The 26,909-nt window shown below is 36.7% G+C and overlaps 2 protein-coding genes across 22 annotated transcripts in view; one reads left to right on the plus strand and one right to left on the minus strand.

Annotated features, from left to right (window-relative positions):
- The window catches only part of LOC120771962 (PDZ and LIM domain protein Zasp), a 51,049-nt gene extending 24,223 nt beyond the window's left edge, over positions 1 to 26,826 (plus strand). For 5 of the 19 annotated variants that reach the window (XM_040100278.1, XM_040100279.1, XM_040100282.1 and 2 more), the window contains 11 exons: positions 1,336 to 1,469; positions 1,857 to 1,951; positions 4,608 to 4,989; positions 7,124 to 7,318; positions 9,313 to 9,418; positions 14,312 to 15,511; positions 15,715 to 15,847; positions 19,663 to 23,935; positions 25,519 to 25,702; positions 25,758 to 25,997; positions 26,058 to 26,826. In XM_040100278.1, the coding sequence (XP_039956212.1) occupies positions 1,336 to 1,469; positions 1,857 to 1,951; positions 4,608 to 4,989; positions 7,124 to 7,318; positions 9,313 to 9,418; positions 14,312 to 15,511; positions 15,715 to 15,847; positions 19,663 to 23,935; positions 25,519 to 25,702; positions 25,758 to 25,997; positions 26,058 to 26,135 (7,020 nt within the window). In that variant the 3' untranslated portion in view covers positions 26,136 to 26,826. Of the gene's footprint in view, positions 1 to 1,335; positions 1,470 to 1,856; positions 1,952 to 3,803; positions 4,054 to 4,607; positions 4,990 to 7,123; positions 7,319 to 9,312; positions 9,419 to 14,241; positions 14,284 to 14,311; positions 15,512 to 15,714; positions 15,848 to 16,736; positions 16,878 to 17,995; positions 18,498 to 19,662; positions 23,936 to 24,318; positions 25,346 to 25,518; positions 25,703 to 25,757; positions 25,998 to 26,057 lie in introns of those variants that run through there. The other 14 variants (XM_040100290.1, XM_040100293.1, XM_040100283.1 and 11 more) reach the window with 14 other exon arrangements.
- The window catches only part of LOC120771970 (putative sodium-coupled neutral amino acid transporter 11), a 550,765-nt gene that overhangs the window by 434,399 nt on the left and 89,457 nt on the right, over positions 1 to 26,909 (minus strand). The window lies entirely within an intron of this gene.

Consider the following 26,909-nt stretch of genomic DNA (forward strand, 5'->3'; position numbering starts at 1 on the left):
ATTCGTATAATAAACTATTCAATACAGGTGTAAGAATGCAAGGGATTGTACTTGAGGTTTAATTTTGAATATGTTCATACAAATACATTTCATTGGAAAAAAAATGAATTTCTTCTTTCTCAATGTTTGGTTACCAGCCATTCTATCCAGTTAATGGAGTTGTCCGCTTAATAGATTGTACTTAATAAATATCAACAATTTGTCTGGTTAATAGAGTTGTCCGCTTAATAGAGCTTGCATTTAATAGAACTTTAAATGTATTTTTTCATTTGTGAATTGTTTTTACTACCCTATCTTCTAAGCTGGTTCGAACTGGACACAGTGTGCTAAATTTTACTAAAATCGGTTCAGTAGTTTGAGAGTCCATCGCGGACAAACAACGTGACACGTACTTTTTATATACAGTAGAGGCCCGCTATCCGGACATGGCCTAATCCGGATTCCACTGTAATCCGGACAGGGTTAAAAAACTCAAAATTTTATTATGTCCCTTGTAATCCGGACCGACATTCTCTATCCGTATTCTCTAATCCGGATCACATGTTTATTATTCACTACATTCGCTTTTATGCTTTATTGGTTTAAGTTTTTTTTGTTTGTTTGGAACATGTGTATTATTTGTTATAATAAATAAACAGAAATTTATAAATATTTTTTCATAATACATAGTTCTAATACATTTGTACATATGTCTTTGGTGATCCGGATTTCCTTATATTCCGGATAGGGGCCGGTTTTAATTCATCCGGATTAGCGCGCCTCTACTGTATGTATAAAGATTAGCTGCTAGCTCAAATTCATCTCTCCACATCATTAACTACCCCAAGCTAATTTCGGAACATATTTGTACATCTTCATATGAATGTATGTAAGGCAAATTGGCACAGAACGCATAGAAATACATACATACTAAAAAACAATGTACCCATACAAATACATACATATATAAACGTATACACCACACACGTAAAAAAAGTAACGCAGCGCGGTCCTAACGGGTTATTAGAAGAGAAACACACACATAAAGATGCTCGAAAAACAACCTTTGTTATGTTCTGGAATCCCTGCGGGGACGCGTAAGTTCTTAGACTAAATTAAATTTCAGTATGTCCCTATGACCTCTGGAGAGTTCTTTCACGAAAATCCAAATCTTTGCAAACTAAGTAAAACTTTTTCTCATTTGTGCACCAAAGCACCGTGCTCGTTTCTGTTGTACCGTTTTTTGTTTTGTTTTTTTGTTACTGTTCTGCAATTATCATATCGTGTTTCATTATCACTTTCACAACGAAAATCTCTGTGGAGTTGAATTAAATTTCTTCTTTAATTCACATTCAGGCCAATGGCGGAGATGGTAATGTCAAGAGTATCGTCAATAAACAATACAACACGCCAGTTGGCATTTACAGCGATGAATCTATTGCCGAAACTCTTTCAGCTCAAGCTGAGGTCCTGGCAGGCGGTGTCCTTGGGTAAGTATATTCGAGTATTTTCCGAAAATTGCACATTTAAGCTCGTTTGTTTTCATGGTGTTTGCAAGAATCTCTTGTGAAAGCATTGTGAATAGCTCTACAAAAGAAACAACAACTCAGTTGTGCATCGAAAATGTAGCTAAATTAAAAGCAGTAAGCATTTGATTAGTGAAACCACCAAACAATGCTAACTTTTTATAATCAGCAAATCAAATTTTGTAGCTATAAGCTATATTAGACTGATCTGAATAGTTTCTTTGAAGCTTGTAGCGATGCTTTGAATAATAATCCACGGCAAATTTCGTGAATATACATACCTAGCAAATAAAAAAGTTCCATATAAGGCATTGAGTTAATATTAATATTGTATTCTGCTAAATTTTTCAGTGTCAACTTTAAAAAAAATGAAAAAGAGTACCAACCAGACAAGTCGGAAGTACTGAAGTTCTTGCGCGAAGAAGAAACTGGCGCTTCGACTCCAGGTAACCACCCGCTCGCTCATTATATCGCTTTAGCTCACATTCTACACATTTTGAACAACGGTGAAAATATATTTTTAGCTGATTGCTTACAGGATTAAATACAAATATAAAAGTAGTATGTAGACGATTCATTTTGGTGTGAATAGGAGTTACTTGAAACAAATTTCATAATTGAAAGGCTAGTACCGTAACTAAACTGTTTAGCAGAATCACATACATTTGCATTTTTAAAAACTCATTCGTTCGACCTTGAATCCCTACTGCACCATGAACATTAGCTTAAAGAGGTACGAACCTATTAAAAACAAGTATTTCAAATATAAGTACATACTACTGTAATCAAATTGAAAGCTGAATTTTGTCCATTTCATCTCCTTAAAGTAATCCCCTCACGCTGCAATACACTTATGCCAACGAATTTTCGAATTTTCCAGTCGTCAGACCACTTGGAAAAATTCTCCGTCGTGATGGAGTCAAAGGGTGAATTTGTGAATTTGCTGAATAGCCAGAAGTTACCCGATGGTAAATCAGGCGAATGCGGTGGCTGCGGCACGATATTAGTTGAACATGTGGTGAAACGATCACGAATAACCAATGCAGTATGAGATGGTGCATTGACGCATTTCTTTGTTCAATAAATTCAGACATAGTAAAAATCGGAGAATTCAAAACGACACGTTTCAGCATTTCTTTACACCAATCCACACGAGCCCTTTTTTGAGCGATTGTCAAATTGTGCGGGATCCAACGAGAACAAACCTTTTTTACGGCCAGGTGTTCATGCAATATCGAGTGTATGCTGGTGGGAGAAATGTATAGGTATGCCTCTATCTGAAGGTATGTTAAATGACGGTCTTGCATTAACAGTTCACGTACGGCATCGATGTTTTCTGGCACAACGGCTGTTTTTGGACGACCTCCACGGAATTCGTCTTTGAGCGAGCGTCGGCCACGATTGAATTCGTTGTACCAGTTTTTCACAGTGCTATAGGATGGTGCTTCATAGCCATACAAAGATTCTAGTTCATCGATGCACTCTTGTCGTGATAATCCACGTCGAAAGTTGTGAAAAATGATCGCACGAAAATGTTCACGAGTTAATTCCATTTTTTGGCCGAGATGAATTTTTTAATTCCCTGTAAATAGAACAATTCACGATTAAATGACAAAACGTTCTGAGTGATGTTATGCTAAAAAATGTCAAACTTTCCAATGGAAATGTCAGATTGCACCTGGCAACACTTATTGTTGCCCTAGGCCAGAATATATATAGCAAGTCTCGTACCAACTTACAGAAAAAAAATTTTACCGGTTCGAAAAATACGCGAAAAATATATTAAAAATTCACCTTTCAATTTGATCACAGTAGTATATCTCATTTTCGGTATTATATATGAGATATGTACATATGTTTATATATGACATATTTTCTCTATACACATCCTTTTGACATAAATATCGTTTCTATCTAAAAAGTTTTTTATTTATTTATAATGAGCAGACGGAAAATACCATTGTCCAACTTAGGATTGGATAATATGACATTCAGCATTCCTTATTTTATGTTAGTTGATGTACATAGGTGTCGTGAAATATATTCGCATAGTGAGACAGCTTTATTATGCATTGTTCCTTCTGCACTAAATCAATAATAGGATTTAAATCAATTTGTGTTTGCTAATCTTCCGGACGTAACTAACTAGAACTTTTGTCATTCGTCGCATCTGTATTATTTGTGCTATATTTTATGTTCTTCGTTTCATGTTTTTACTCAAACTTGCCTGATTTCAAACTACCAAACCAACGCCTCATCATCAATCTCTATTTTATATCGTAAATAAACAAAACACAGTGCATCACCAAGACAACCAACAGCAATACCAACACCAACACCAACAACAACAATACCAGCCACAGGTACAGCCTCATCAACATTATCAGCCACCACAACAACAACATTATCAGCCACCACAACAACAACACTATCAGCAACCATCTGCCACCAAGCACGTAAGCGCTCCGGTAAATTCGCCGAAACCTCCAAGCACTGGTGGTTTACCAACAGGCCAAAATATTTGTCACGAGTGTGAACGCCTCATAACGTAAGTTATAGTTCATTCATATTTAATTCACTACCTTTGCTCTATACATATATTTAAAAGTATGTAAATTTGTACTCTTCTATATAAAAAAGGATATACATACATATGTAATAACTGCATCTATTAAGTTGTGCCTTGGTAAATACTTTCGAACCTTGAATACGATTATGTTATATAAGAACATATGTGTATGTAATAATAGTAATGTACCTGCATAAACCAACACTTTGCATCAACTCTGTGCATACTCTATTTAACAATAAGTTTTTTATTATAATATGCATGAAATCGTATATACATATATGTAAAGTATTCAAATGCATTTACTCAAAACCAATTCGTGTTCTAATTTAGCTTAGGAGTGTCTTTCTTTATGTAATTGAGGTGTTTATCAGGATAGCTCGTGAGTTAGATCTATTCAATAGGATACAGATGGGTAGAGAAGAATAAAAATCATTGAAAAGTCACCCTCACGACTACACATATACTTACTGCACCATATATCATATAATAAGTTGTGTTTTATTAAACAATATTTGAATGAATTCAAACAGAACCACCGGCTCCGGCAAATTTCTATTGGACTCAAAGCCACGCCATCGGCGGCAACGAGCGTCGTACACCATTATCTCACAAACATCAACAGGTTATACAAGAGGAACAACCACAGGATGAGTCCATTGGTACAAATTTGCAAGAAAATAAGTTAGCCGCGAGCTCGGCACAGCGGCCCAGCCTAGCACAGCCAGCAAAGCCTTCATCTTCTGAACCCGCCGATCCGCGCGTCATCATTATGCCAGTGTGCCCGGCATTGCAAGGACCAGAATACAAAGCGGAAATGGAAGCGGCCGCCGCTGCCTTGCAGCACGACGACGGTCCGCGCCCATTGTCGGCCAGTGGTCATCCGGCATGTGCATTATGTGGTGTTGGCATTGTGTAAGCGCTTTGATGTACTTCGAGTGTGTAATCGCGGAAACTTAGGTTACATTCGTAGATATACATACATACATATGTACCTGTATCTCCCAAAATTGCGAATGCGTTGTCATTATAGGCTGCAAATATGTTTTTTTTTATAAATCAGCAACATTAATATTTAGATTACTAGATATGGCCATAAGTTTAATGTGTAACTCATTCTGGTCTACCAGTACGCGTTTACTATACATCTCCATTTGTCCAAACGTACACAGCTATGTACATTATACAATGTACACAGGCTTTGTCCGGAAAGTAATAGGACTGATTTTCTTCCGCCGCGACTGTACCGCGGAGAATGTTCGCACCGACTGGATACGGTAGAGGGCGTTCCTGGCTAACGAACGAGCGCTTAGTCAGTTGTCACCGAACACCGGGAGAGTCAGGTTCAGTCCAGTTTCGCGTGACGTGTTGCTGTGAGTGGTGCAAACCGAAAATGCAGCGTTCATTAGAGCAGAGATACACGATTAAATTCTGTGTGAAACTCGGTATATCTGCGACAGAGACGTTTAATATGATCAACCTGGCGTACCCAGATGTTGCTTTAGCAAGAAGTGGTGTGTTGCGGGCCGGGAAGAGATCGCTGATAAAGAAGGGAAGAATGAGCAAATCCAAAGTGAAAACGTGCTCATTGTCTTTTTTGACATCAAAGGCATCATTCACCATGAATTTGTTCCTCCTGGACAAACCGTCAACGCCAAGTTTTACGTGGAAGTCCTCAAGAGACTCAAACGAAGGGTCAATCGGGTCTGACAAGACATTGCAGCCGATTGGAATTTGCACGCCCCGGCTCACACCGCCTTTCTTGTGAACAGCTACCTAACCAAGGACCGGATCGCAACGCTTCCTCAGCCGTCCTACAACCCAGATGTGGCCGCCCGGACTTTTTTTTGTTTCTTGGAAATATCACTTGGAAATCGCGCTGGCAGCGCAGCATCGACGCAGATGGAGATGAATAATTAATATAAGCCATGAAAGTTTAATGTTTAAGCTAAGCAGTGTATATGAATATATTTATTTATGGCACATAGATTTAAGTTTCTGCAGTCAAACCCATCTCACACATTCAAAAATCGCGTCAAAACTTCGTGCAATTCTAAATAACATAACATGCCATTGTGGAATAACATAATATTTTATACAATAGTCGAGTGCATGTAGTTTTCAAAAGGTTTCGTTAAAAAAACTGTGGGTTTAAAGGCAATCAATTTATCAAACCCGCTAGTATTTCATTCTTTAAATAAATTTTAGATACATTTTGATGATTGATTTGCCGGGTAAGATTTATACCATTAGTAACTTCACTTAATAATTTAAATTGAAGTAATCTGATATTTTAGGGTCAAAATTAAAAATACCCTTTAGAAATATTTACAAAATATTCATGACCTTCAGTTCATGGGCAGTTCGTATGGCAGATATTTGCCATAGTAACTTGATCTGAAAAATATATACGGAGATTGCAACGTTGCCTTGGCCAATAACCCATGCCAAATTTGGTGAAGATATCTCGTTAAATGGAAAAGCTTTCAATATAAGCACTTAATTCCGATCGTGCGGCTATATGCTGTTGGGGTCCGATATCGGCCGTTATGTCAAATAAGCAGGCCCTTGGTGAGAAAAAAACTGAGGGACAGACGTACGTACACGGTGACTGACGTGGCGAAATCAACATAGCTCGTCATGCAGATCATTTATAAACATACTATATAGGGTTTCCGACGTTTCGTTCTGGGTGTTACAAACATCGGGACGGCAAAGTTTGTCAAATCATTTATTATGTTATGCTTAAACTTTGGTTACTATTTAGAAAGTTGCAAACTGTTGTTGCCACAGAAGCCAACCATACCATTTGTGATCTAAGTATTCTAGTTATTATTCAATCATGAAATGTATTTATGTCGAAATCTAGAGAATTTTGTAATTATACAACTTAAGTAAATTTATGTCGTAAAACTTTTTAGATTCCAACTCTTTTTTTATTTTCTTACGAACAATTGAGATTTTGCTGATATTTATACATTTAACCTTAAATAATGTTAAATAACTAATTCAACTAATGATTTATGTGATTTTTGTTCTTTTTGCGAAGGGGAGTGTTTGTGCGCATCAAGGATAAGAATTTGCATGTCGAGTGCTTTAAGTGTGCTACCTGTGGAACTTCCTTAAAGAATCAGGGGTATTACAACTACAATAACAAACTCTATTGCGATATCCATGCAAAGCTCGCAGCGCTTCAGAACCCACCATCTGGCACCGATGGCTATGTTCCTGTACCAATAAAGCCGTAAGTATTTAAAATTCGGCCTCAGTGTATTTTGTACATTTTTAAGATATTCAGGTAAAATGCGCCAATTTGTTTCTTATGTCTTACGTCCGAGTTGCTGCAAACGGCACCGAATCGACTATCCACGGTCTTCGGTACACTCCCAGCTACGGTTGCTATATTTTCTTCACTGCGTACTGGACTTGGTCTATTTGGTCAAATATTAATCGATAATAATGAATGCTGGGTCTTAAGATGGGTGATGGTGTTGTGAATAGTACGATTATGTTAGGCATAAGTTGAGCGAAGCGCGCGAAGTAAGGTGATCGGACCATTGCCACACCCACAAACCGCCATTAATCGAAAACATATAAAGTGTCATTAACTAAACACTAAATTTAGATAAAGAACTTAAATGTGGCACAACGAATCATATTAAGGAGAGGCATCTGTGGTGCGAAAATATAAAAAAATGGGCTTGACCCCGCCCTCTAATAAGTTTATTGCATATGTACTCTGTGCCCAAAAAATAAGGTGACATTTGATTTTTGTTTTTAGGTTGGTAGTACTGTCAGTCACATTTATGTAAAATTTCATGTCAAAATATTCATCAGTGTTTGAGATACGTGTCGTTTTGTGAGCTGCTAAAAGTGAGCTTTTCGTTTTTTGCGAAGTCGAAATTTGTTGAGCAAAGAATTCGCATTAAATTTTGTTTACGGAATCAATTTTCTGCTGCGGATACGTTGAGGATGGTGCAGAAAGCCTTTGGTGATGAAGCTATGTCCAAGCCGGCCGTGAACGTGTCGAAGACGAAGAGCGTCCATGGCGACCATCAACCTCAACCGACGAAGCTCACGTTCAACAAATCAAAGATTTGGTGTTGAAAAACCGTCGATTAACAATTAGAGACCTTGCTGATGAAGTTGGCATATCGAAAGGCTCAGCCAATACCATTTTGAAGGATGTTTTGGGCCTCAAGCGCATCAAATCTCGACTGGTACCGAAAACATTGAATTTTTTGGAAAAAAGGCGTCGCGTTGAAGTGTGTAAAACGATGCTTTCCGACTACCAGGGTGTCATGAAACGCGTTATAACTGGCGATGAGACTTGGATCTATGCTTTCGACCCCGAAACAATCGATCAATCGAGCGAATGTCGTACCAAAAGAGAGCCGAGACCAAAAAGTCGCGCCAAAGTCGCCCAAAAATCAAGGTCATGTTGACTGTTTTCTTCGATTATCGTGGTGTTGTGCATTATGAATTCCTTCCAAACGGTCAAACAGTTAACAAGGAATATTATTTGAATGTTATGCGTTGTTTGCGTAACGCGATCCGCCTAAAACGGCTGGAATTGTGGAAAGACAATTCTTGGTTTTTACACCACGATAATGCACCATCCCATACTGCCCTCGTAATTCGTGATCATTTCGCCAAAAACTCAACCCATATCGTTTCGCAACCACCATATTCACCTGATCTGGCGCCGTGCGACTTCTGGCTGTTCACCAAGCTCAAAGGACCGCTCCGGGGACACCACCGTTTTTATACGATAGAGGAGATTCAAGCCGCAGCGAAGACGGAACTGAAGGCCATTCCGGAAAGTGACTACAACCAGTGTTTCGAAGATTGAAAATCCGTTGGCATAAGTGCATTGCATCGGGAGGGGATTACTTTGAAGGGGATGAAATTGATTTGGAAGAATAAATAAAGAATTTTCAAAATAAATACAATGTCACCTTATTTTTTGGGCACACCAAACATTGGATACATACTGTTTGATTCTGTTCACAAACCGTTCGATAATTTTATGGTCGAGAATAGTCATGTTTACTTCGAAGATAATTATCGCTAATCGCGCATATTTGTTCGACAAAAGTCGCAGAACACATATGACCATGCAATTTAAAAAAAAAAAAAAAAATTTTTTTGAATCATTTGCTAATAGTTACATACATATTTCTTTATTGTATTGGTTAATGAACTGAACGAATTCTTTTGAATCATCTACTTTTTCAGTAACACAAAGCTAAGTGCCAACACCATCTCCTCAGCTTTAAATGCTCACGGGTTTAGCGAAATCCCCGTGGCTAATGGAGGAAGCGTTGCTCCACCTACAGCTCCGGTAAGCATATACTAAGTAAATAGACATTATCTCTGGCTGTTCATTTTTGTCGTGATTGCCTATACGCGCTAACACATACGAGTACATACATACAAACACACCAAAACACGCGTTGGAAACGAGCGACTTATCCTTTCAAAGATCAGTTTTCTTATACAAATTTATATACGGGCTATAAAATGTTTTTCCAGTTTTTATTTTAAATTAGCTTAGTTTCCTGCAAATTGTCTAAAAGCTTAACTAACGCACTGAAATAAAATAGCCGCTTTGAACTTTAAATGCTATCGTTTTGGTGTGTAGCCTATTGCGCCTACTTTGGGACATACATAAGTATGTATGTATGTATTTATGTATGTGTTTGTGTTGAATTATTGTGTTTGCAACTTTATATTTTTATTTTTCGCTTTGACTTTTGCATGGCCATGTTCCGATTTTGATACATCATATTCATGCAACTTTCTTTGGAATAAATATGTGTTTTCTTTAAATGTTTTTGCACATATCTACATATGTAGATAAATGTAGTAAGTATACATGAGTGTAATGATGGTGAGACATGAGGCAGTATTGTGCGATTTGAATTACATAATTAGCTAACAAATGCACTCAAAAGCTGCATAATTTATATATACACACATATATACATATGTATGTGCTTACTCTCATGCCAAAATGGTAAGCCATTAATTAAATTGAGTGTAAATAGTTTTTAATGGCTTACTGACTTCATTTCGATTGGCACCTGCTTATATTGAAGCGCTAAATTTAAATAAGTTTATTTTTAAAAATACGAAAATCGAGGAAATTCACAAAACACAGCGATCTCATTCCCCTCATTCGCACTAAATGCCCAATAGCCTACCATCTAGTGAGCCAAGTGAAAAAGTACATGCATATTCATTAAGAGTATGCACATGGGCGCCTTTTAAAACACATAAGGGAGGAGCTACATAAATTAGTTGGAAAATTGAAAATATAACAATAGGATAATCTATAATATCCTGATAATACCTGCCTGCCTATAATTTTGGAATTGGTTTTCCATAACTTGTAAGTTCTCAAGATAATTTGGTCGTTGATTTTTAAATCAGACATTAAGTAATTCCCTTGAATGCCTCATATTAAGTAAACCTAATTGGAACAAAGTTTTTGAGTCTAGTTGCATCAATGATATTTATTAGTTTTCGTCTCCAAATATATTTTCGATTTTGAAAAATCGAATGGTAAATGGTATTCCTAAAATGTGATTACATTAAAGTGAAACAACTTGTCTACTAGTCATTCGAAATTTATTCGGAAGCTGCCTCAAGTTGGGCTAAGATCAATTTAAAACCAACTTTTCAATCAGAACTTATACAGATGGCTAAATACCTTTCCACAATATCTAGTTGAGATCTGTCGATTAATGTACGCTGTTAAAAAAATAGCTCAATTATAACAGATTTTAAAATTATCTCTAATACCATGACCCCACTTGATCACACGACTTCGGCTGTTGAATGGATTATCCCATTAATCTTAAAAATTTCTAAAGATTTCGCCATACAAAAATGACAGTTCCAAATCACTTCATTGAAATGATTTCAAACTGATCCACGCTAAATCTCTCTGTGCGACTCTGAATTTGCGCAATCTACTTGTCAGCACTGGAAATCTGTTACATTATCACAGCTCATTTAGACACTACAAAGGGAAAAAAATGTAAACAAACAATTTTTTTTTAAAGCAATGAATCTAATTTCATCTGAAAATCGACTTAACAACTGAAAAAATGGATCCATTATTTCTATTATAAGGAAAATATTAAAAAAAGCCGTCTTTTTATTTCAAAATACGATATGACAATCTTTTCTTTTGATAAATATTAAGCGATGTGAATTCTTGAATGACAATAACAGCTGTTTTTTGATCTTTATAACGGCAGTGAGAATACTGTTGGATTTCCACTCTTCGAACATATGTTTTGTGACTTTTTAAGAATGGTAAAAACAGATTTTTTACTTGACTTGACTACAACGTGTATTATTTCGAACCGCAATATTTAAAAAATAAACAAAATAATAAATAAATTAGTAAAACAATATATATACATATGTATATGAATAGATTTTTTATTTGGTAATAACTTGTGTTATAATAATATATGTAATGCACATAAAATGATAGTCATTGTAATCTTTTGTCTACAGTTCTTCCAGAAAATTTCAATAAGCAAACACTTTAGAAAAAATTCTCCAACTAAATTAATAACAGTTATGATGAAATATTCCAAATATTCGCCAAACTTTAAGTGACTTTATGTGTTATAGTTTTAACTGATAGTTGGGCCGTAATTGAGGCAGACCAGGATTGAAGCATGAATAACCAAATCCCATAATATAATTGTAAACATATGATCTACTTGACCATGAATACGTACACATTGCAAATATGCAGATATGTAAGCATACTGTAATAATCAGCGATACCTCATGCAATATCCTGCTGTTTAAAAATAACCTTTTCGGCTAAGAAGCACAAACAGTCAGTGAAGAAAGTTTTGTGTCAGAAAAGCAAAAATAGATTTAAGTATCTGCGCCCTTCATGTAATATTCTCATACTGCCGCCTTTGTACTTTGCGCTTTCGTTGGCACTTACGAGTATTGACAATTAAATCGTGAACTGTCAGTTGGAAGTATTGGCGAACTTTTAGTTTGCTTTTATACAACCTGTCCGAATGGTGGTTCGCACTCATACGGACTGCTGCCGAGAAAACAATCGATAATCGCAGTAACTTTTTCTTTGAAACGTTAACGATTAAAATTACTTCAAATAACGACATTTATTAGCTTATTCTCTTCAAACGTAAATCAACGATTTTTGGGCAAGTGCGATGCTTCAAGCGACAATAACTGTAGACAAATTTTCAGTCTCTTAGAAATCCATTACATAACACTACGATTATCACGAACAAAATTGATCATGTTGTACTGTGCGCAACTTTTGGACTACTGTTTCATGCCACTAAGTGACTTTGCCATGGAAAAGACTATTGAAACGCCTCCGCCAATTCATATCAAATTATATATATATACATATATATATATAATAATAATATTAAAACCTCACAATATCTATCTAATATGTGAAAAAACAGCGGTGATGTATACAAAAGAATGATAGAATTTATTAACAGTGTTAACAAACTTTATAAAGCAAGGTTTAAAAATTACTAAAATGATAAATTGAGTGAACCGACTTATGATGATTTGATATTTCCTCATGTAGTAGTCTGCTACGAGACTCAAACTGTATGTCAAGGGCGAAATAGTTTTCGAAATCTTAAATTTGCTGCTGCGACATGACTTCTTAACAGCAATATTATTGAACGGGCTGAACGTTGTTTAAAATTCCAAGAAATCTTTTTAATTACATTGCAAAAAGAAAAAGGAAGTCTTTTAATTTAATTCGACAGTGATCGATATGTAGTTCGCATAGTTCGTGTGGGCCCGTATCTTAGCGATCTCTTAAAATATTAAACTATGTTAACCAAACTTGATAGTGGAATTGCATTTCGCCCGAATATCGAGTAATAATGTTCGAAACATTAAAAGTTAATTCAATAAAAGTGGTTGACATGCTTAAAGACTCGTAAAGAAAATTGGAATAGCTTCACTTTTAGGTTTAAATTTCATACCTTATGAACTGCTTGTCCGACTTTGAACTACCTCACCTAAAACTAATAGAGATGGATATAGGGTTATATGACCGTCCGTACATGCTGAAAATTTGGTAGATATGTTTCAAGGCACAGACCACTGCCACGCTCACAAAATGCCATTAATCGAAAACGTATAAAGTGCCATACCTAAGCACTAAATTAAGCTAAACAAAGCAACCAATCTCATTAAGATTTATTTATTTTAATATTTATTTACAATCGCGTTGGAAAAGGAGCCCTTCATAGGAGCCAGTGTTAAAATTATACGATGGGTGTGGGACCTCCCAATGCTCGAACTATCTCAACTAACTTCGGTACGAAAATTCCTTTAATATTTCTAATACACATTTCGAAAATGGCGGAAATCGAAGTACATCGAAATTTCGCCTAATTCGTTCACATTCCAGTATACAAATAATGTACCAGTTAATATAACGGCATGAAACTTTGCATGAATAATGCCCTTGAAGTATGCACCTTATGACCAAACATTGTTCAAATCCAACTAAACCTATTCTAGCGCCAAGTACCGATTAGTGGACCTCAATACCTATAGTTGACTTTTGATCGAAAATATCGGTCAATGTATGGGATATATATGTAAATGAAAATCAGAAAATTCTTTCCCAAATTTCTTTGCGTTTTTTAAATAAAGGTAATACTCGCGTAATACTTCGAACAGTATTGACATATGTACAATGTTTGGTTCTTCTCCTTTTTTACTAGCGCCCATTTTATATTGATTAACATTTCGATAAGCGGAATTAAATTACTGAGGTTACATATTATATTTTAAGCTGGGGAATTATTGTTGGAACATCATTTTTTTCGCCAATATTTATTTGGGGATAAACGATTTTGTGGTATCTGCTGAAATTATTAATTTTCCGACGCACTAATATTCTGCTGAAAGAAAATGCCTTAACTAGAATGCAAAATTTTGATGGTGGATCAGTATTAAAGTTCCATCAATGAACATCACTTTAAAAGAGATAGATTTTTTCAGAATTTTAAAGAAAAACTATATAAATTAAATTCACATATCATAACCTAAAAAACAATTAATTAATTCGAATTTGTGTTTTAATTTGTTTGTACGCATTTTGTATTTTTTATCTTGTTGGTTGCCGTATGCTTACTAATCAACTAACATTGCTTCCACGTCGCTACTGGTAAATAAACAACCCACGCAGACGGCGCCATCTCAAGATGGTTTACAAAGGAATAACATTGACTTGCCATTACCGCCACCTCCCTCACCTACATCACTACAGCAGTTAGGGATGGATAATGGATCTGAAATAACACAAGAGCTGAATAGGCTCCCGTCGCTTTCATCTGCGTCGAATAGTTTGCCCGCCTCATCTCCAGGTCATATGTCACAAATTGAGGTTATGATGGAAGGAACTGTAGATGAAATGTCCAGTGGATACGTTTCGACTTCACCATTGAATTCGCATCAAGCTTCCTCAACGTCTTCTTCAACGTGTGGCATGAAGACCAATAATAATGCGGTCACACAGATAGCAGCCTTACCACCACCTCCTCCACCACTTCCTCCATGTAGTCAAGTGCGACAGCAAAACGAATATGACATGAACTCTCAAAATCAGTTTGACAGCGGAGTTGGCGGGGATGGCTTTGGGGGTATTAGTCATGACAGCTCAGTTGGGCACAGCGGCGATGGCAAACATTCGTTATCAGGTGGAGATTATAACAAGTTTTTGAAAGAGTATTCCAACAAGTTGCTTACCCTAACCAAACAGAACAACAACAACACTCTCTCGAATACCAATATATTGAATGATGGCCTAACCCCAAATGACAATGCCAATAGTTATAACACAAACAATCTTATCAATTCATACCACAGTCCCAGCAAAAAATCGACACAGACACCAGTACAAGCTGCCACACATTCACTTCAAACTTGTGATTCCACTACAATTGGTTCAACAAAAACACGACCCACACAACATTCGGCCGCTGTTGCTTTATCGCCCACGTTCGCTAACCAATTCAAATTTAATTCCTGTCAGCAGGTTGCAAAACCAGCAGCAACTTTAGACCCACCTCCGCCAGCTACACCGGATTCTTTATCCACCGCTCAAGCAAGTACTGCAATTAGTTCAACAATCGCCAACTCGACTCTGTTGAACACTGCCAACAACATTAATTCAAGCAACAATAATAGAGAAAGTGAGCAATTGGAAGGTGCGACTCAAAGTATTCACGGCAAAAGTACAAATTTCTCTTCAGGAATGCTGGCAAACCCATCTGCGGCACTGGACACTGCGTCGAATGATCAGCCATTTGGTGAATATGTCACCTTAACGGGCAGTGTAATTCGCAGTGTTGTGCCACCTGGTAAGGGTGTAAACATCAACTATAAGGTAAGCCTTTTTGTTCATCACGTGCTCAGAGCATTTGCAGGCATGTGCTTGGTTTAGCGCTAGTTTCGTTGTTGCTTTTTTATGAACTTACTATTTGTTAATATGAGTCTATCTTTGCTCAAATACTTAAACAGTTATTTAAACATGGACTTATCTGTTAGCTAACTTCTCACAAGATTGCTAACTATGTTTATTTTTTATAGGTTAATCAGGGCTATGCTAGGCCATTTGGAGCTGCTCCAGCCGTTGCCCCGAAGTCGCCGGTTGCGTATCCGCCGCAAAGGCCGGCTGTCAATCCGTACGCTACATTGCCGCGCACAAACATCGGCCAACAAGGTAAGGGTACTAAATATTATCAATATTACGACGACGAGGACGATTATCGTTCAAGTGATATGGAATGGATCTAGCATGAATAGAGCCACCCAGTTTAAATAGTATTGCAAACAACTTTTCTTCGATTGGAATTATAGAGTGCTTAATATCAGACAGACTAAATTTCAAATGTTTTATATAAAAACGACACACAAAAGTATCTCATTATAATATTTGTTAGTTGCAAAAAATAGAAAAATTATTAAAAATTGTAATGTGCGTGCAATAACTTATAATTTCAAACTGTACACAAAAATTGATGACTTGTTGGTGCAGAACCATTTGCACGGTTCAGCTATTTAGAGCAATACTTCGGATACTTTCCTTTCGATTTCTTGTTTTTTTCTGTTTTTTGTGCAAAGTAACTATTAAATGTAAGCGTTATAATTTCCAAAATTTTCAAGATTCATAATTGAATAATTCAAATAAATGGCTAAAATTATGATTTGAATACGAAATGCATTAACACTGCGCAGCAAATTTAACAAAAACTCACCCATTAACCAAAAGAGTTTAATTCAAAATTTTGTTTCGTCAATTAAAATCTGAAAGCCGACTAACACGTTTTTTCAAAATGACATTTTTTTTAAATCTGGAAATCCCTCATTACTAACATCCCTAAATCCCTGTTAATTTTATAACTGAAGTTACTTTACAAAATTGAAAAAAAAGTTCTGAAATACCATATACTTGTACATATTTCTTGCTGGTCATCGATGTGTTCATGGTTAATAATTAAAATTTTCCCCTATTTGGAACCACCACCGCCATCAACGGCATGTGCCTTCACATATACGATTGCAAATATACTTAAATATACATATATGTATATATACATATGTATAATTAGGACGACGAGTAAACACATACAACAATTACACGAAAAATTACTCGATACAATTTAAAAAACCATTGGCAACAAACTATGGATCCAATAAATATGCCACTATGCCCGCATATAATACGCAATACAACAACTACTACAATCAAGGTAAAAACTGATTGTAAGGTAACAATAAGTAGTTCGAAAGCATCACGCTTCGGCGCTTTGAGCTTTCATATCCTTAAGTCGTTAATGCCAATCTGTTGTTAAGCGCAGTAATTAAATATAGACCTGCTAACTCAAATATAATACATAATATATATTCAACAATTCATGAGCCATTTCAAATCGGTATCTAAATTGAACTATTCCTCTGGAGCGCTTAATAAATCGGTAGCTGGCTGAAGGTGTCTAGAACGTAATTGTGGTTCGATATGGCTGCGTCTTATATTTGCGACTTCAATACCCCGCTTAAGACCTTTTTTCTAAATTTTGTTTATAAAATTAAAAAAATTTAAATTTCTGGGAAGAGCGGTGCATATGTAGGCAGAAAATTTGAGGAAATTACTTCATTACAATGCGAGTTTTGGATTGGATTTGGACCTGGTCTACGGAAAGGGGGCTTAGGTGTCAAAAAAAAAGGAGAACAATTAATGAGATAACGAGAAACTGACGATTATTTTTAACAGCTTTTCCCAGAAAACTAGTTTTCGCACGTTAGCTCCCTTTTCGTAGACCAGGTCACATATATGCTTTGCTAAAATAGTTGTACATTCAGGAGCCGCTGAAAAGAAACCACTTTTCGGAAGGTATGAAGCGTTAGTAATAGTTTTTGGAGCCGAATATGTAATTTTAGCGATATATAGAATCAAAAATCATTATATTAGGTATAAAGGAACTAGAAGTACATACCTATTGACTGATTTCGTAGAGACCGACTGTGGTGCTAAAACTGTTTCGAGAGTACAAAATATAAACTAAACAAGTAAATATTCATGATATTTCAAAAAAAAAAAAAACGAAAAAAAAAATTTTTTTGACAAATTATTAATTTTTATGTACGTATAACATCTGTATAACTTGTATATCTATTTCAAAATGTTATGGCTTAAACAAGGCTATCCAAATTTTTTTCCTTTTATTTATTTTAATTTCTGAATATTGTAAATTGAAAAGACGCAGTTAACTAACTAAATCTCAAAAAACTATTTTAATATATCCTTCGCATACTTTTAATTAATCCTCCTTTAATTAAAATTGTTTGTATTTCTAATTCTCCCTTTTAGGTTACGTCCATTATTAAACTCAATCAAAGTTCAATTCCCTCCCTTCTATCAAAACTTACAAATCTGTTGAGAAGACAACTACCGGAAAACCATGTATCCAGTGTTAAGTGGTGAATTTTAAAATATTAACCTGCATGTATACATAATTATATCTTAATATTTCGAGATAATGTTGTGAAGTTTTCAATATCTCCACTGTTTCAATAATGCAGACCAATTTACATTTACTCTTGTTGATGAAAACTTTCGTTTTTTCGAAAAACTTCGAACTTAAGTTTTCTCAAATACAATTTAGTTTGAATTTTCCCACAATCGACAATTTCAGACTGGAATTTTTCTGCCATTTGAAAACGCAAATATTTTGATGTTTAAATATTTAAATTTTACTTGTGGTTAAAACATGCTGACTCTACTAACCTTACCGTAAATGTCATTGTATCGACAAATTTTCAATAAATAGTCAGATTGAAGTTTTCTTCATGTATGATTTAATTTAATTCTACCCAAAATCCAAATTTTTTTCAGCACATAACACATTAGTGTTATTAATATATGTATAGTATATAGTATAAGATAGTAAAATATGGCAACTAACTTCTATTAGTTCGCTGCGTCTCTCCATATTACACTCGTAAGTATCTGAATTACTTAATAGATATACATGCGTACAGATGTTTGTGATTGGATGTGTCAGAAGAGTAGAAAATTATAAATCAGCGTTTATATTAAAATAAGTGCGCACATACTGAAACTAGAACACTCAGGTAAAGCGCTTTTAATTAGAAACTCCGAAATTATTCTATTGAACCTGTTCGTGTGAAGGGAACTGATAAAAACCGATATAACATAAACCGCCGCTCCAGCAATTCAACCAATTGATGTAGTATATTAATGTAGTATATTAATGCCGTATGGACGTTCTTATGTAAATACATATGTAAATACTTATGCCTACAATTGTAACTTAAAACAATTTCGAAACAAATTTTGTATCGTAAGTTGGGTTTATTTAGTATCCAGTGCTAATATTTATAAGGTCAAGTCGCACATATGCTCGCTCAGGTCTTTACGATTGGCTAAAGACATCAACATACTCGTATAACATAGCATTTCTTATACTAAAGTTTTGCTCTTACATGCTACACATGCACATGTATACACAAATAAATGTTAATATGTAAGTCGCAGATACAAAGTAATGTTATATTTTCAAAGCGCCATTCATTACCTTATCCTATAATTCTTTTGCCAAATTGTAGTCAGTTTATACTCTTAGCCAAGCCTCTTACGCTTCCGAGTAATTCTAACAATTAAATGTATTTTATTTCTTTTTCGATCTCGTACTTGTAATTTTATGTTCACACACCCACGTTGATATATTACTAATTAACCGCTGTTTGCAACATTTACTCGCCATTCACCCTCATTCCTCATCCTTCGTCAAAAAATGCGCTAATCATCATTGAAAAATGAATATAAAAAACATTATAAACGGTTTATTTGAACACTGGTGTCTTACGCCTAACGCCTGTATATTTACATAAATTGGTGGCGAAATCGTGCAAAATCCAAATATTTCAAATAAAATCTCCACAATTGGAAAAATGTCAATTGAATGAAATGCAAAACCCACCAACTATCCATCCCTCAAATACCTTGACATACAGATTCTGATGCTAGCTTGCAACCGCAATATGCGGAAGAGTTAAATTCTACCGCAGCACCAGCCGGAGTTGATTACTTTGAAGAAGATCATGAGCTGTCCGAAGTTAACAGACAAAACCGCAGTAACTTCTCTTGGCCTCCACCAAAGGAGGATAGCCCCATTGTACCGACGGCGGCACCACTTTATATTCCTCCACCAGAAACACAACATGTTTTCGCCAAAGCAGCAAACGTTTCACATTCGCAAAAGGAAGATGAAGTGGTTAATAAGCCATCTTTGCATGCAGATGAAATAAAAGATAATGAACACGAACAAAATATAAAGCAATACCTTCGGTCGAATCGACAAAGCAAGTCGGCACCACATCTAACTATAGATTTGCAACCGCCTGAAATTGAGTCTAGCTCGGAAAGTTTTACATCGACATCAACAACAACGACGACAACGTCAGAGGAATATCAACGTATGTACGCCGCACAGGTGCAAGCCTATCAAATGCAACAAATTTATGAGCAGCAATCCGGATCAGAGTTAGATTATCATATGGATATGGAGGTTGCTACTATGCAACAACATCCACAAGATTCCTCCTGTATAAGTTCATCCGAATATATATGTGGACGTCGTAGTGCTCAAGAATGCGTTGAGTCCTTAGTTGCACCATTAAATACAAACAAATTAATCGATATGGTCAGGGAGGTAACACCTAGTCCAGTTCCTCCGCCGAATATCCAAGGAAATAGACATGTCGTCTTTATAGACGAACCTGAGACAAAAGAAATTCCATCATATAGTGACGAAGAATATAAATCTCAAACCCTAGCTAAAAGCGGCACAGTATCTTCCAATTCTACAGTTCCATCTGATTTACTAGAGGGAAATGAAACTTTTGTTAAAACAGAACATGCTGAAGTTCAGGAAAGTCAACGTATTTTCCAACCTACTTCCGAAATTAAAATTGAAATAGCTCCTGTACGACAAATACCACCGTCTAAAATACCTAACCCTGTGCCCAAGGAATGGATCAACCCGATGGTTAGGGTATTGACTACAGCTCCAGATGTGCCTTTTCACTTAGTAGAGTGCCCATGCCCAAAACCTTGCGATGGTGATTCATTCGAACCATTGGCGCAAGGTCAAACACCACAAGAAACTGTAAAAACTCAAGACGCAAAGGAGACGGTGTATGCTGAAGAAATCTTACCTATTGAAGAAACTCCACCCAAAGGTTCGTGGCTGGCGAATGCTATAACAACAGCACCAGAGTGGGAGGTACGCTTTGAGCCTCCTCCTTCACAAATAATTCCTCTTCCCGAAGAAACTAAGCCTTATATGCCACCGCCAATTGATATGAAACCGTATATGCGAGAAGATTACCGTCCCAAATCGCCATTTTTAAGTGCACTTACTACAGCACCAGAACGTCCCTTTGAAGGTCATTTTGACAGGGATGTGCCTATTCATTTGCTTGATCTTCCCACACCCAAAGAGCATTTGACCTTGTCAGATGCATTGTGCACGGCACCCGAACGTGCTTATACACCATTAAATCCGGAAAACGCTACAAATGTGTTTGAGGAACAAGAAATCGAAAAGAAGAAAAAGAAACAAGAATTTCAAGTTCTTAATCGTGAAGAAGAATTAGGTATCAAAGCTCTCGATAGTGAGTCCATCGAATACTATACGACGGAAAGGCGAAATTTTTCCCAACATCGTAAATCATCCGCATTTGCGGCAATGCAAGCATTCCAACCAACCCAAGAGCCTTTAATTTCCAATACTCCACGCCAATCCATTGCGTCCTATACAAAAGAAGATTTTGATCCTGATTACCAAGGATACTATAAAGCTAAAGAACGTAATAAAAAGCGCATTGATTACTATCACAAAAAAGAAGAAGAACTTCAGCAACAACATATTGAACCAATCAAAAATCAAAAAATATCAGAGACTAATACATGTCAAATGTCCTCATTAAATTCCTATACCAAACGAAATTCTTCCTCTGAATCCTCTTCCGCAGTCCAAGCAATGTCAAACACCACTTCTACTAGCACGTATGACACCAATTCAACGCATGCCTCAAGGTCATCATATCAAAACAATACTCGTTCCGTTAAGTCTGATGTCAAGGTCGACTTGCACGAAGTCATTGAAGAAACAACTGAAGAGCTTGAACATTCTGAAGTACTATTTCCACCACCATCACCGCTAAGTCACCTTCATGGAAAATCCGCTTCTTCCGGTTTGCACAAGGCTGATACGATACCTAAATATCAACGCAATTGGACAGTATTACCAACTCAAAGTCCTGCTCGTACTCCAGAACCACAAGAGCTTCGTGAAAATATTCCACTTGCTTTTGTCGATGCACCAGTCACTAGTTCATCAAGTAACCCAGTACATAAACCAGTAGCCCAAAGCTGTACAACAATAGCAGCTTCTCAACAATATCAACAGCAACATGAAAAAATATCATCTGCAAATCGTGATTCGATTAAAAGTACAAGTAGCAAATCGTCTTCTCAAGAGCAATCAAAATTGTTAATGCAAAACAAAAAACCTATCGTACCTATCATAATTGAAGAAAAAATAGCGCCCCAAGTAACAATGGCTTTTCAATCCTTAGACGAACATTTGCAAACTGACGAGTCACAAACATTAAGTCGCCCTTATACGCCTTCAATTAGCTCAAAACCAGTCCCAGTAATTCCCTATTATCAAACACCGGAAGCGCTGTGCTTTGACGAGTGCCCTGCGACCCATGCTCGTAATTACGATCGTCGGTCAGCTTCACCATTTCCAGATCGTGCACGATCTCCTGCTCCGGGTCCACCACCAAACCCATTAGCAGCTATACGTTCATCAAAACCCATAGATAATAAGTTATCTTCCTTGTCTCCGCGTGTTCTTCAAGCCGGCTCAATTACTACTGGACAAAGTTATTTAGGTGCTCAACAACAGCTGCAGCAGCAGCAACAACAAACACAAATATTATCACACTACGAACAAGCAATCAGTACAGGAAGTCAAAGCTGCATTAATAAACCCGATACAATTAAAACCTGTGAAATTGGTGATTACAAGGTACAAAGCACTGAAAAAGAAGTCCAAAAAGTTCATCAAAATCAATCAAAATTAGATAGCCAAACGAAAATTCAGCTTGGAAATACTCAGATTGAGAGTAGGCGACGAGTAACTGAGGAATATGAACACACCCAAAGCGCCCGTTCGGTAGAGATTCGCACTGATTCAAAAACTATCAAATCGAGCCCTGCAAGTGAACGTCGCCAATCGTACGGGAAAACGGGATATGTCGCTAATCAGGCACGTCGCTTATCTGGTTTAGAGCAGGAGATTACCAATCTGACTAGTCAATCTCAGGCCATTAGTGCACGAGCAGCCACACTAACTGAGACATCATTTCCTCAAATAAAGTCGCCCGAACCATCATCGAAATTTCCGACTAAACCGGTGTTACCTCCTCACGATGAACCTCAACGTCCAAACTATTTATTTTCTGCGACCCCTTATAACAAAATGGTTGGTCCGCCACCAGGATTTAATGAACAACAGCAACAGTTATCACCTGCCATACACTTGTCAAGTGCATATGGATCATCTGTGGTTTCGCAACAACAGCAATCATTAAGCACATATTCAAGCAGCAACTTCACTTCTTCCTCAAGCAAAACATCATCATTATCATCGCAAGCTAATGCCACTAATGTTGGAAGTCTAACAAAAGCTTCTATTACTAATAACAATATAGCTGGAGCGGCAAGTGCCAGGACCACCGGCGCCAGTGCCGTTTGCCCCGTAACGGGTACATTCTGTCGTCCGGGCCACACTTGCTGCAGACAGCAACAGTTGCTAGCGCAATCTTCTGCAACTGACGTAGTTAATTCTAATCAAAATAATCACTTAACATATCGGACGAACGCTTCCACAGGTTTAACGGATATAAAGACTAATGCGCAAGCTACTACTATCGCTACCGCTAATGCGGCTAATGCCATTGACACAGGGTCATCGCAAGCGCCACATACCGCTACAGCCGCCGCGGCTACAGCAAGCGCAACTACATCATTTCCGCCACCTAATACCGTTGATAAAAACAAGTCTAACGCTGGTCTCGATGGCTTAACAGGTGTTGGAGGCAAAGGAGCATTTGGTGCTACTTCTGCTCCTAAGCGCGGTCGTGGAATCTTTAACAAAGCAGTTGGTCCTGGTGTTCGTGTACCCTTGTGCAGTAGCTGCAATATCCAGATCAGGTGAATGCTGCATACTGAATTGAGAGTTTGGTGTTTTTTGGTTTTATGCTATGGATGAATTGTTGTTGTTTAAATATACTTAAATGAAAATGTTAAGATGTACGTTAAGCATGTTAATATATTTTCTGACTTTTTAAGTTTTGTTTATTCAATTGAATTTGATTTCTACTATTCCGTTAAATATTTGGTTACCCTCTAACCCATTTTATTGATCGAGCATATCCAGCCTTAGGTATACAGAAAATTTTAATATATTTACACATGTATGTATTTTAAATTAACCATTTTTGAATGCATACACTTTTCTTTAATTATATGTGCCGTTTAACCCATTATAACCCTTGGCTCGATACCGTTGTGTTTCTATTTTTTCCATTTTGCAGAGCTTTGCACTAAACCCACTAATGCTAACGCTACACTTCCACACAAAGTAAATTCGAAAATGAATCGGAATATTTCGCACGCTCATCAATCGGATACTGACTTGCAAGCCGATGGTAACGCTACTGCTATGTTGACCGAATCCATTGGTTTAATGAATGTAGGAGATAAGATGGACAATTTTATGACAGAAGCGGGAAAAATTATTTCAAATATGTTGGAAGCCCGATTGGCAAACAATCGCGGTACGATGCCGACGTCATCTCATGGTGGTAGTACATCTAGTTTGCGAAGCAATTGTAGCTCCAATCAATCAAGAAGTCCCATGGTAATTCGAAAGCGCTTCGATTTAGAGGACTTCAAAAATGTTGATCCAACTCTTCCAGTGGCTTTGAAACCGGTGGTTACTGTTCAGCAGTTGCCTGAGCAAAATGCATACACTGAAAGTGAGATTACTTGTCAAAAGCCGAATCCAGAAATGTTTTCTCAAAAGGAGCTTAACACTACATTTGCCGCAAAGCTGCCTACTAGTACTAGCCATCCTATGGGAAAATTACTTGGTATTTGTGATAACAACAAACAGAATTACACCTCAACTCCCCAGACTGTTGACGTTCCACATCATACACATGCGACCGAAACCGACAACTCCATTAAATCAGCTCAGCGGGCTGATATTACAAGTTGTCAATCAATCGATATTCCGTCTGCAAGTAAACCACAAGATGTGATATATCGTGAAAAAACTGGCGGTCCACTAAAACAATGTTCAAGTCAAAGAGAAGGCGAAATTTCCACTCATGAGCTTGATCGACGGTCATATATCGAACCAACTGATCTCAATGTAAGTGATAGTGCACGAGAAGGACCAGCGTTTAGTATACACGTTCGAGCTCTTGGTCCAAAGTCAAGTAATGGTGAGGGTCTGCCAAACGCAGTTATGCCGCCGGAAAATGAAGAGGTTGTAAGTCAGTTACTAAAAGATGGAAAGCGTCCGATCTGCTGCCAGTGTAATTTAGAAATAACTAAGTGAGTAAACGAGTGTTTATATGATTAACAAAATGTGGCATTACTTTTCTATGTGTTAATATGAATTCAATTTATGCATATGTACGTATGTTATATGACATCTCGCTAAGGGAGATTGCAAATATACATTTGTTCAAAATATTTTAAAAGTTTTTGTAATTTTTCCAATTCAGAGGACCTTTCATTACGGCATTGGGACGTATCTGGTGTCCGGAACACTTCATTTGTGTAAATGCCAACTGTCGTCGTCCATTGCAGGACATTGGATTCGTTGAGGAGAAAGGCGATCTTTATTGTGAATACTGTTTTGAGAAGTATTTAGCTCCTACATGTAGCAAGTGTGGAAGCAAAATAAAGGTAAGTTCGTTATTATTATTTAAATGAAGTGGAATGAACATTTTTTATCGATTAGGGTGATTGCTTGAATGCCATCGGCAAGCAATTCCATCCAGAATGCTTCACATGTGGTCACTGTGGTAAACTTTTTGGCAACACCCCTTTCTTCTTAGAAGATGGCAATGCATACTGCGAAGCGGATTGGAATGAACTTTTTACAACCAAATGCTTCGCTTGCGGATTCCCAGTGGAAGCAGGTGACAGATGGGTCGAAGCGTTGAACCACAACTATCACAGTCAATGCTTCAATTGTACTGTAAGTTATAAAATTTAAGTGTTATGTTAAATGTCATTAATATTGTTTATGTTTTTTTAGTATTGTAAACAAAATTTGGAAGGCCAGAGCTTCTACAATAAGGGCGGCCGTCCCTTCTGTAAAAATCACGCGCGCTAAACACTTTTGTAACGTTATGTAACTGTACATCAGGGATCACGGATATAACAATACCACCCCACTTACAAAATATGCAAAAATCCTCGAAAAATAACAAAAACCTCGAAAAGAAACATTTCTCAGTCTCAATATCACGATTTCTGAATTAAAATAATAATTCTGAGTTAAGTTAATAATTTTTGGCGTTATTTTGGGAAACCAAATTAACACAACTTTAAATCTAAATGTATTAGCTGTACATGACTAAACGAGAACTCGAACGAAGCTTAAGTACAGTGAAATTCTCTCCACCCTTGGACGTTAAAATATCAAACAATTACTTACAATCGCGCATAATGTGAATAACTGCAACGTGCATACATGAGAGACCAATACATACATACATACATATGCAAAACAGTCTCTAGCGATATTATTAATTGTATTGTAAAATAAAAGTAAATATCTAGAATTGTAATCCCGTTTTATCAAATTGATTTTAAATCGTTTTAAACTAATTGTGTTTTAATTAAATGTGTTTTTACTTTGTTTTAGTTTTTTTTTTTGAGGCGAAGGCCTTGTATTTTCAGCCTCATTGAATATACATACATTCAAATTTAATTACATATACATATATAGCTATTTCTGAAGTCCCTTGTCATAAATGGCGAATGTTAATTAATAATAAAAGGAAGCTTTCCGAGTTCGATAATTTATCTTGTAATATTACATAAAAGACATTTGTATATAATATACATATAAACGCACCACGTAAGTAGTAAACAGCACTGCAAT

This window comes from Bactrocera tryoni, chromosome 3, assembly GCF_016617805.1.
Source record: "Bactrocera tryoni isolate S06 chromosome 3, CSIRO_BtryS06_freeze2, whole genome shotgun sequence".
NCBI classification, from domain to species: Eukaryota; Metazoa; Arthropoda; class Insecta; order Diptera; family Tephritidae; genus Bactrocera; species Bactrocera tryoni.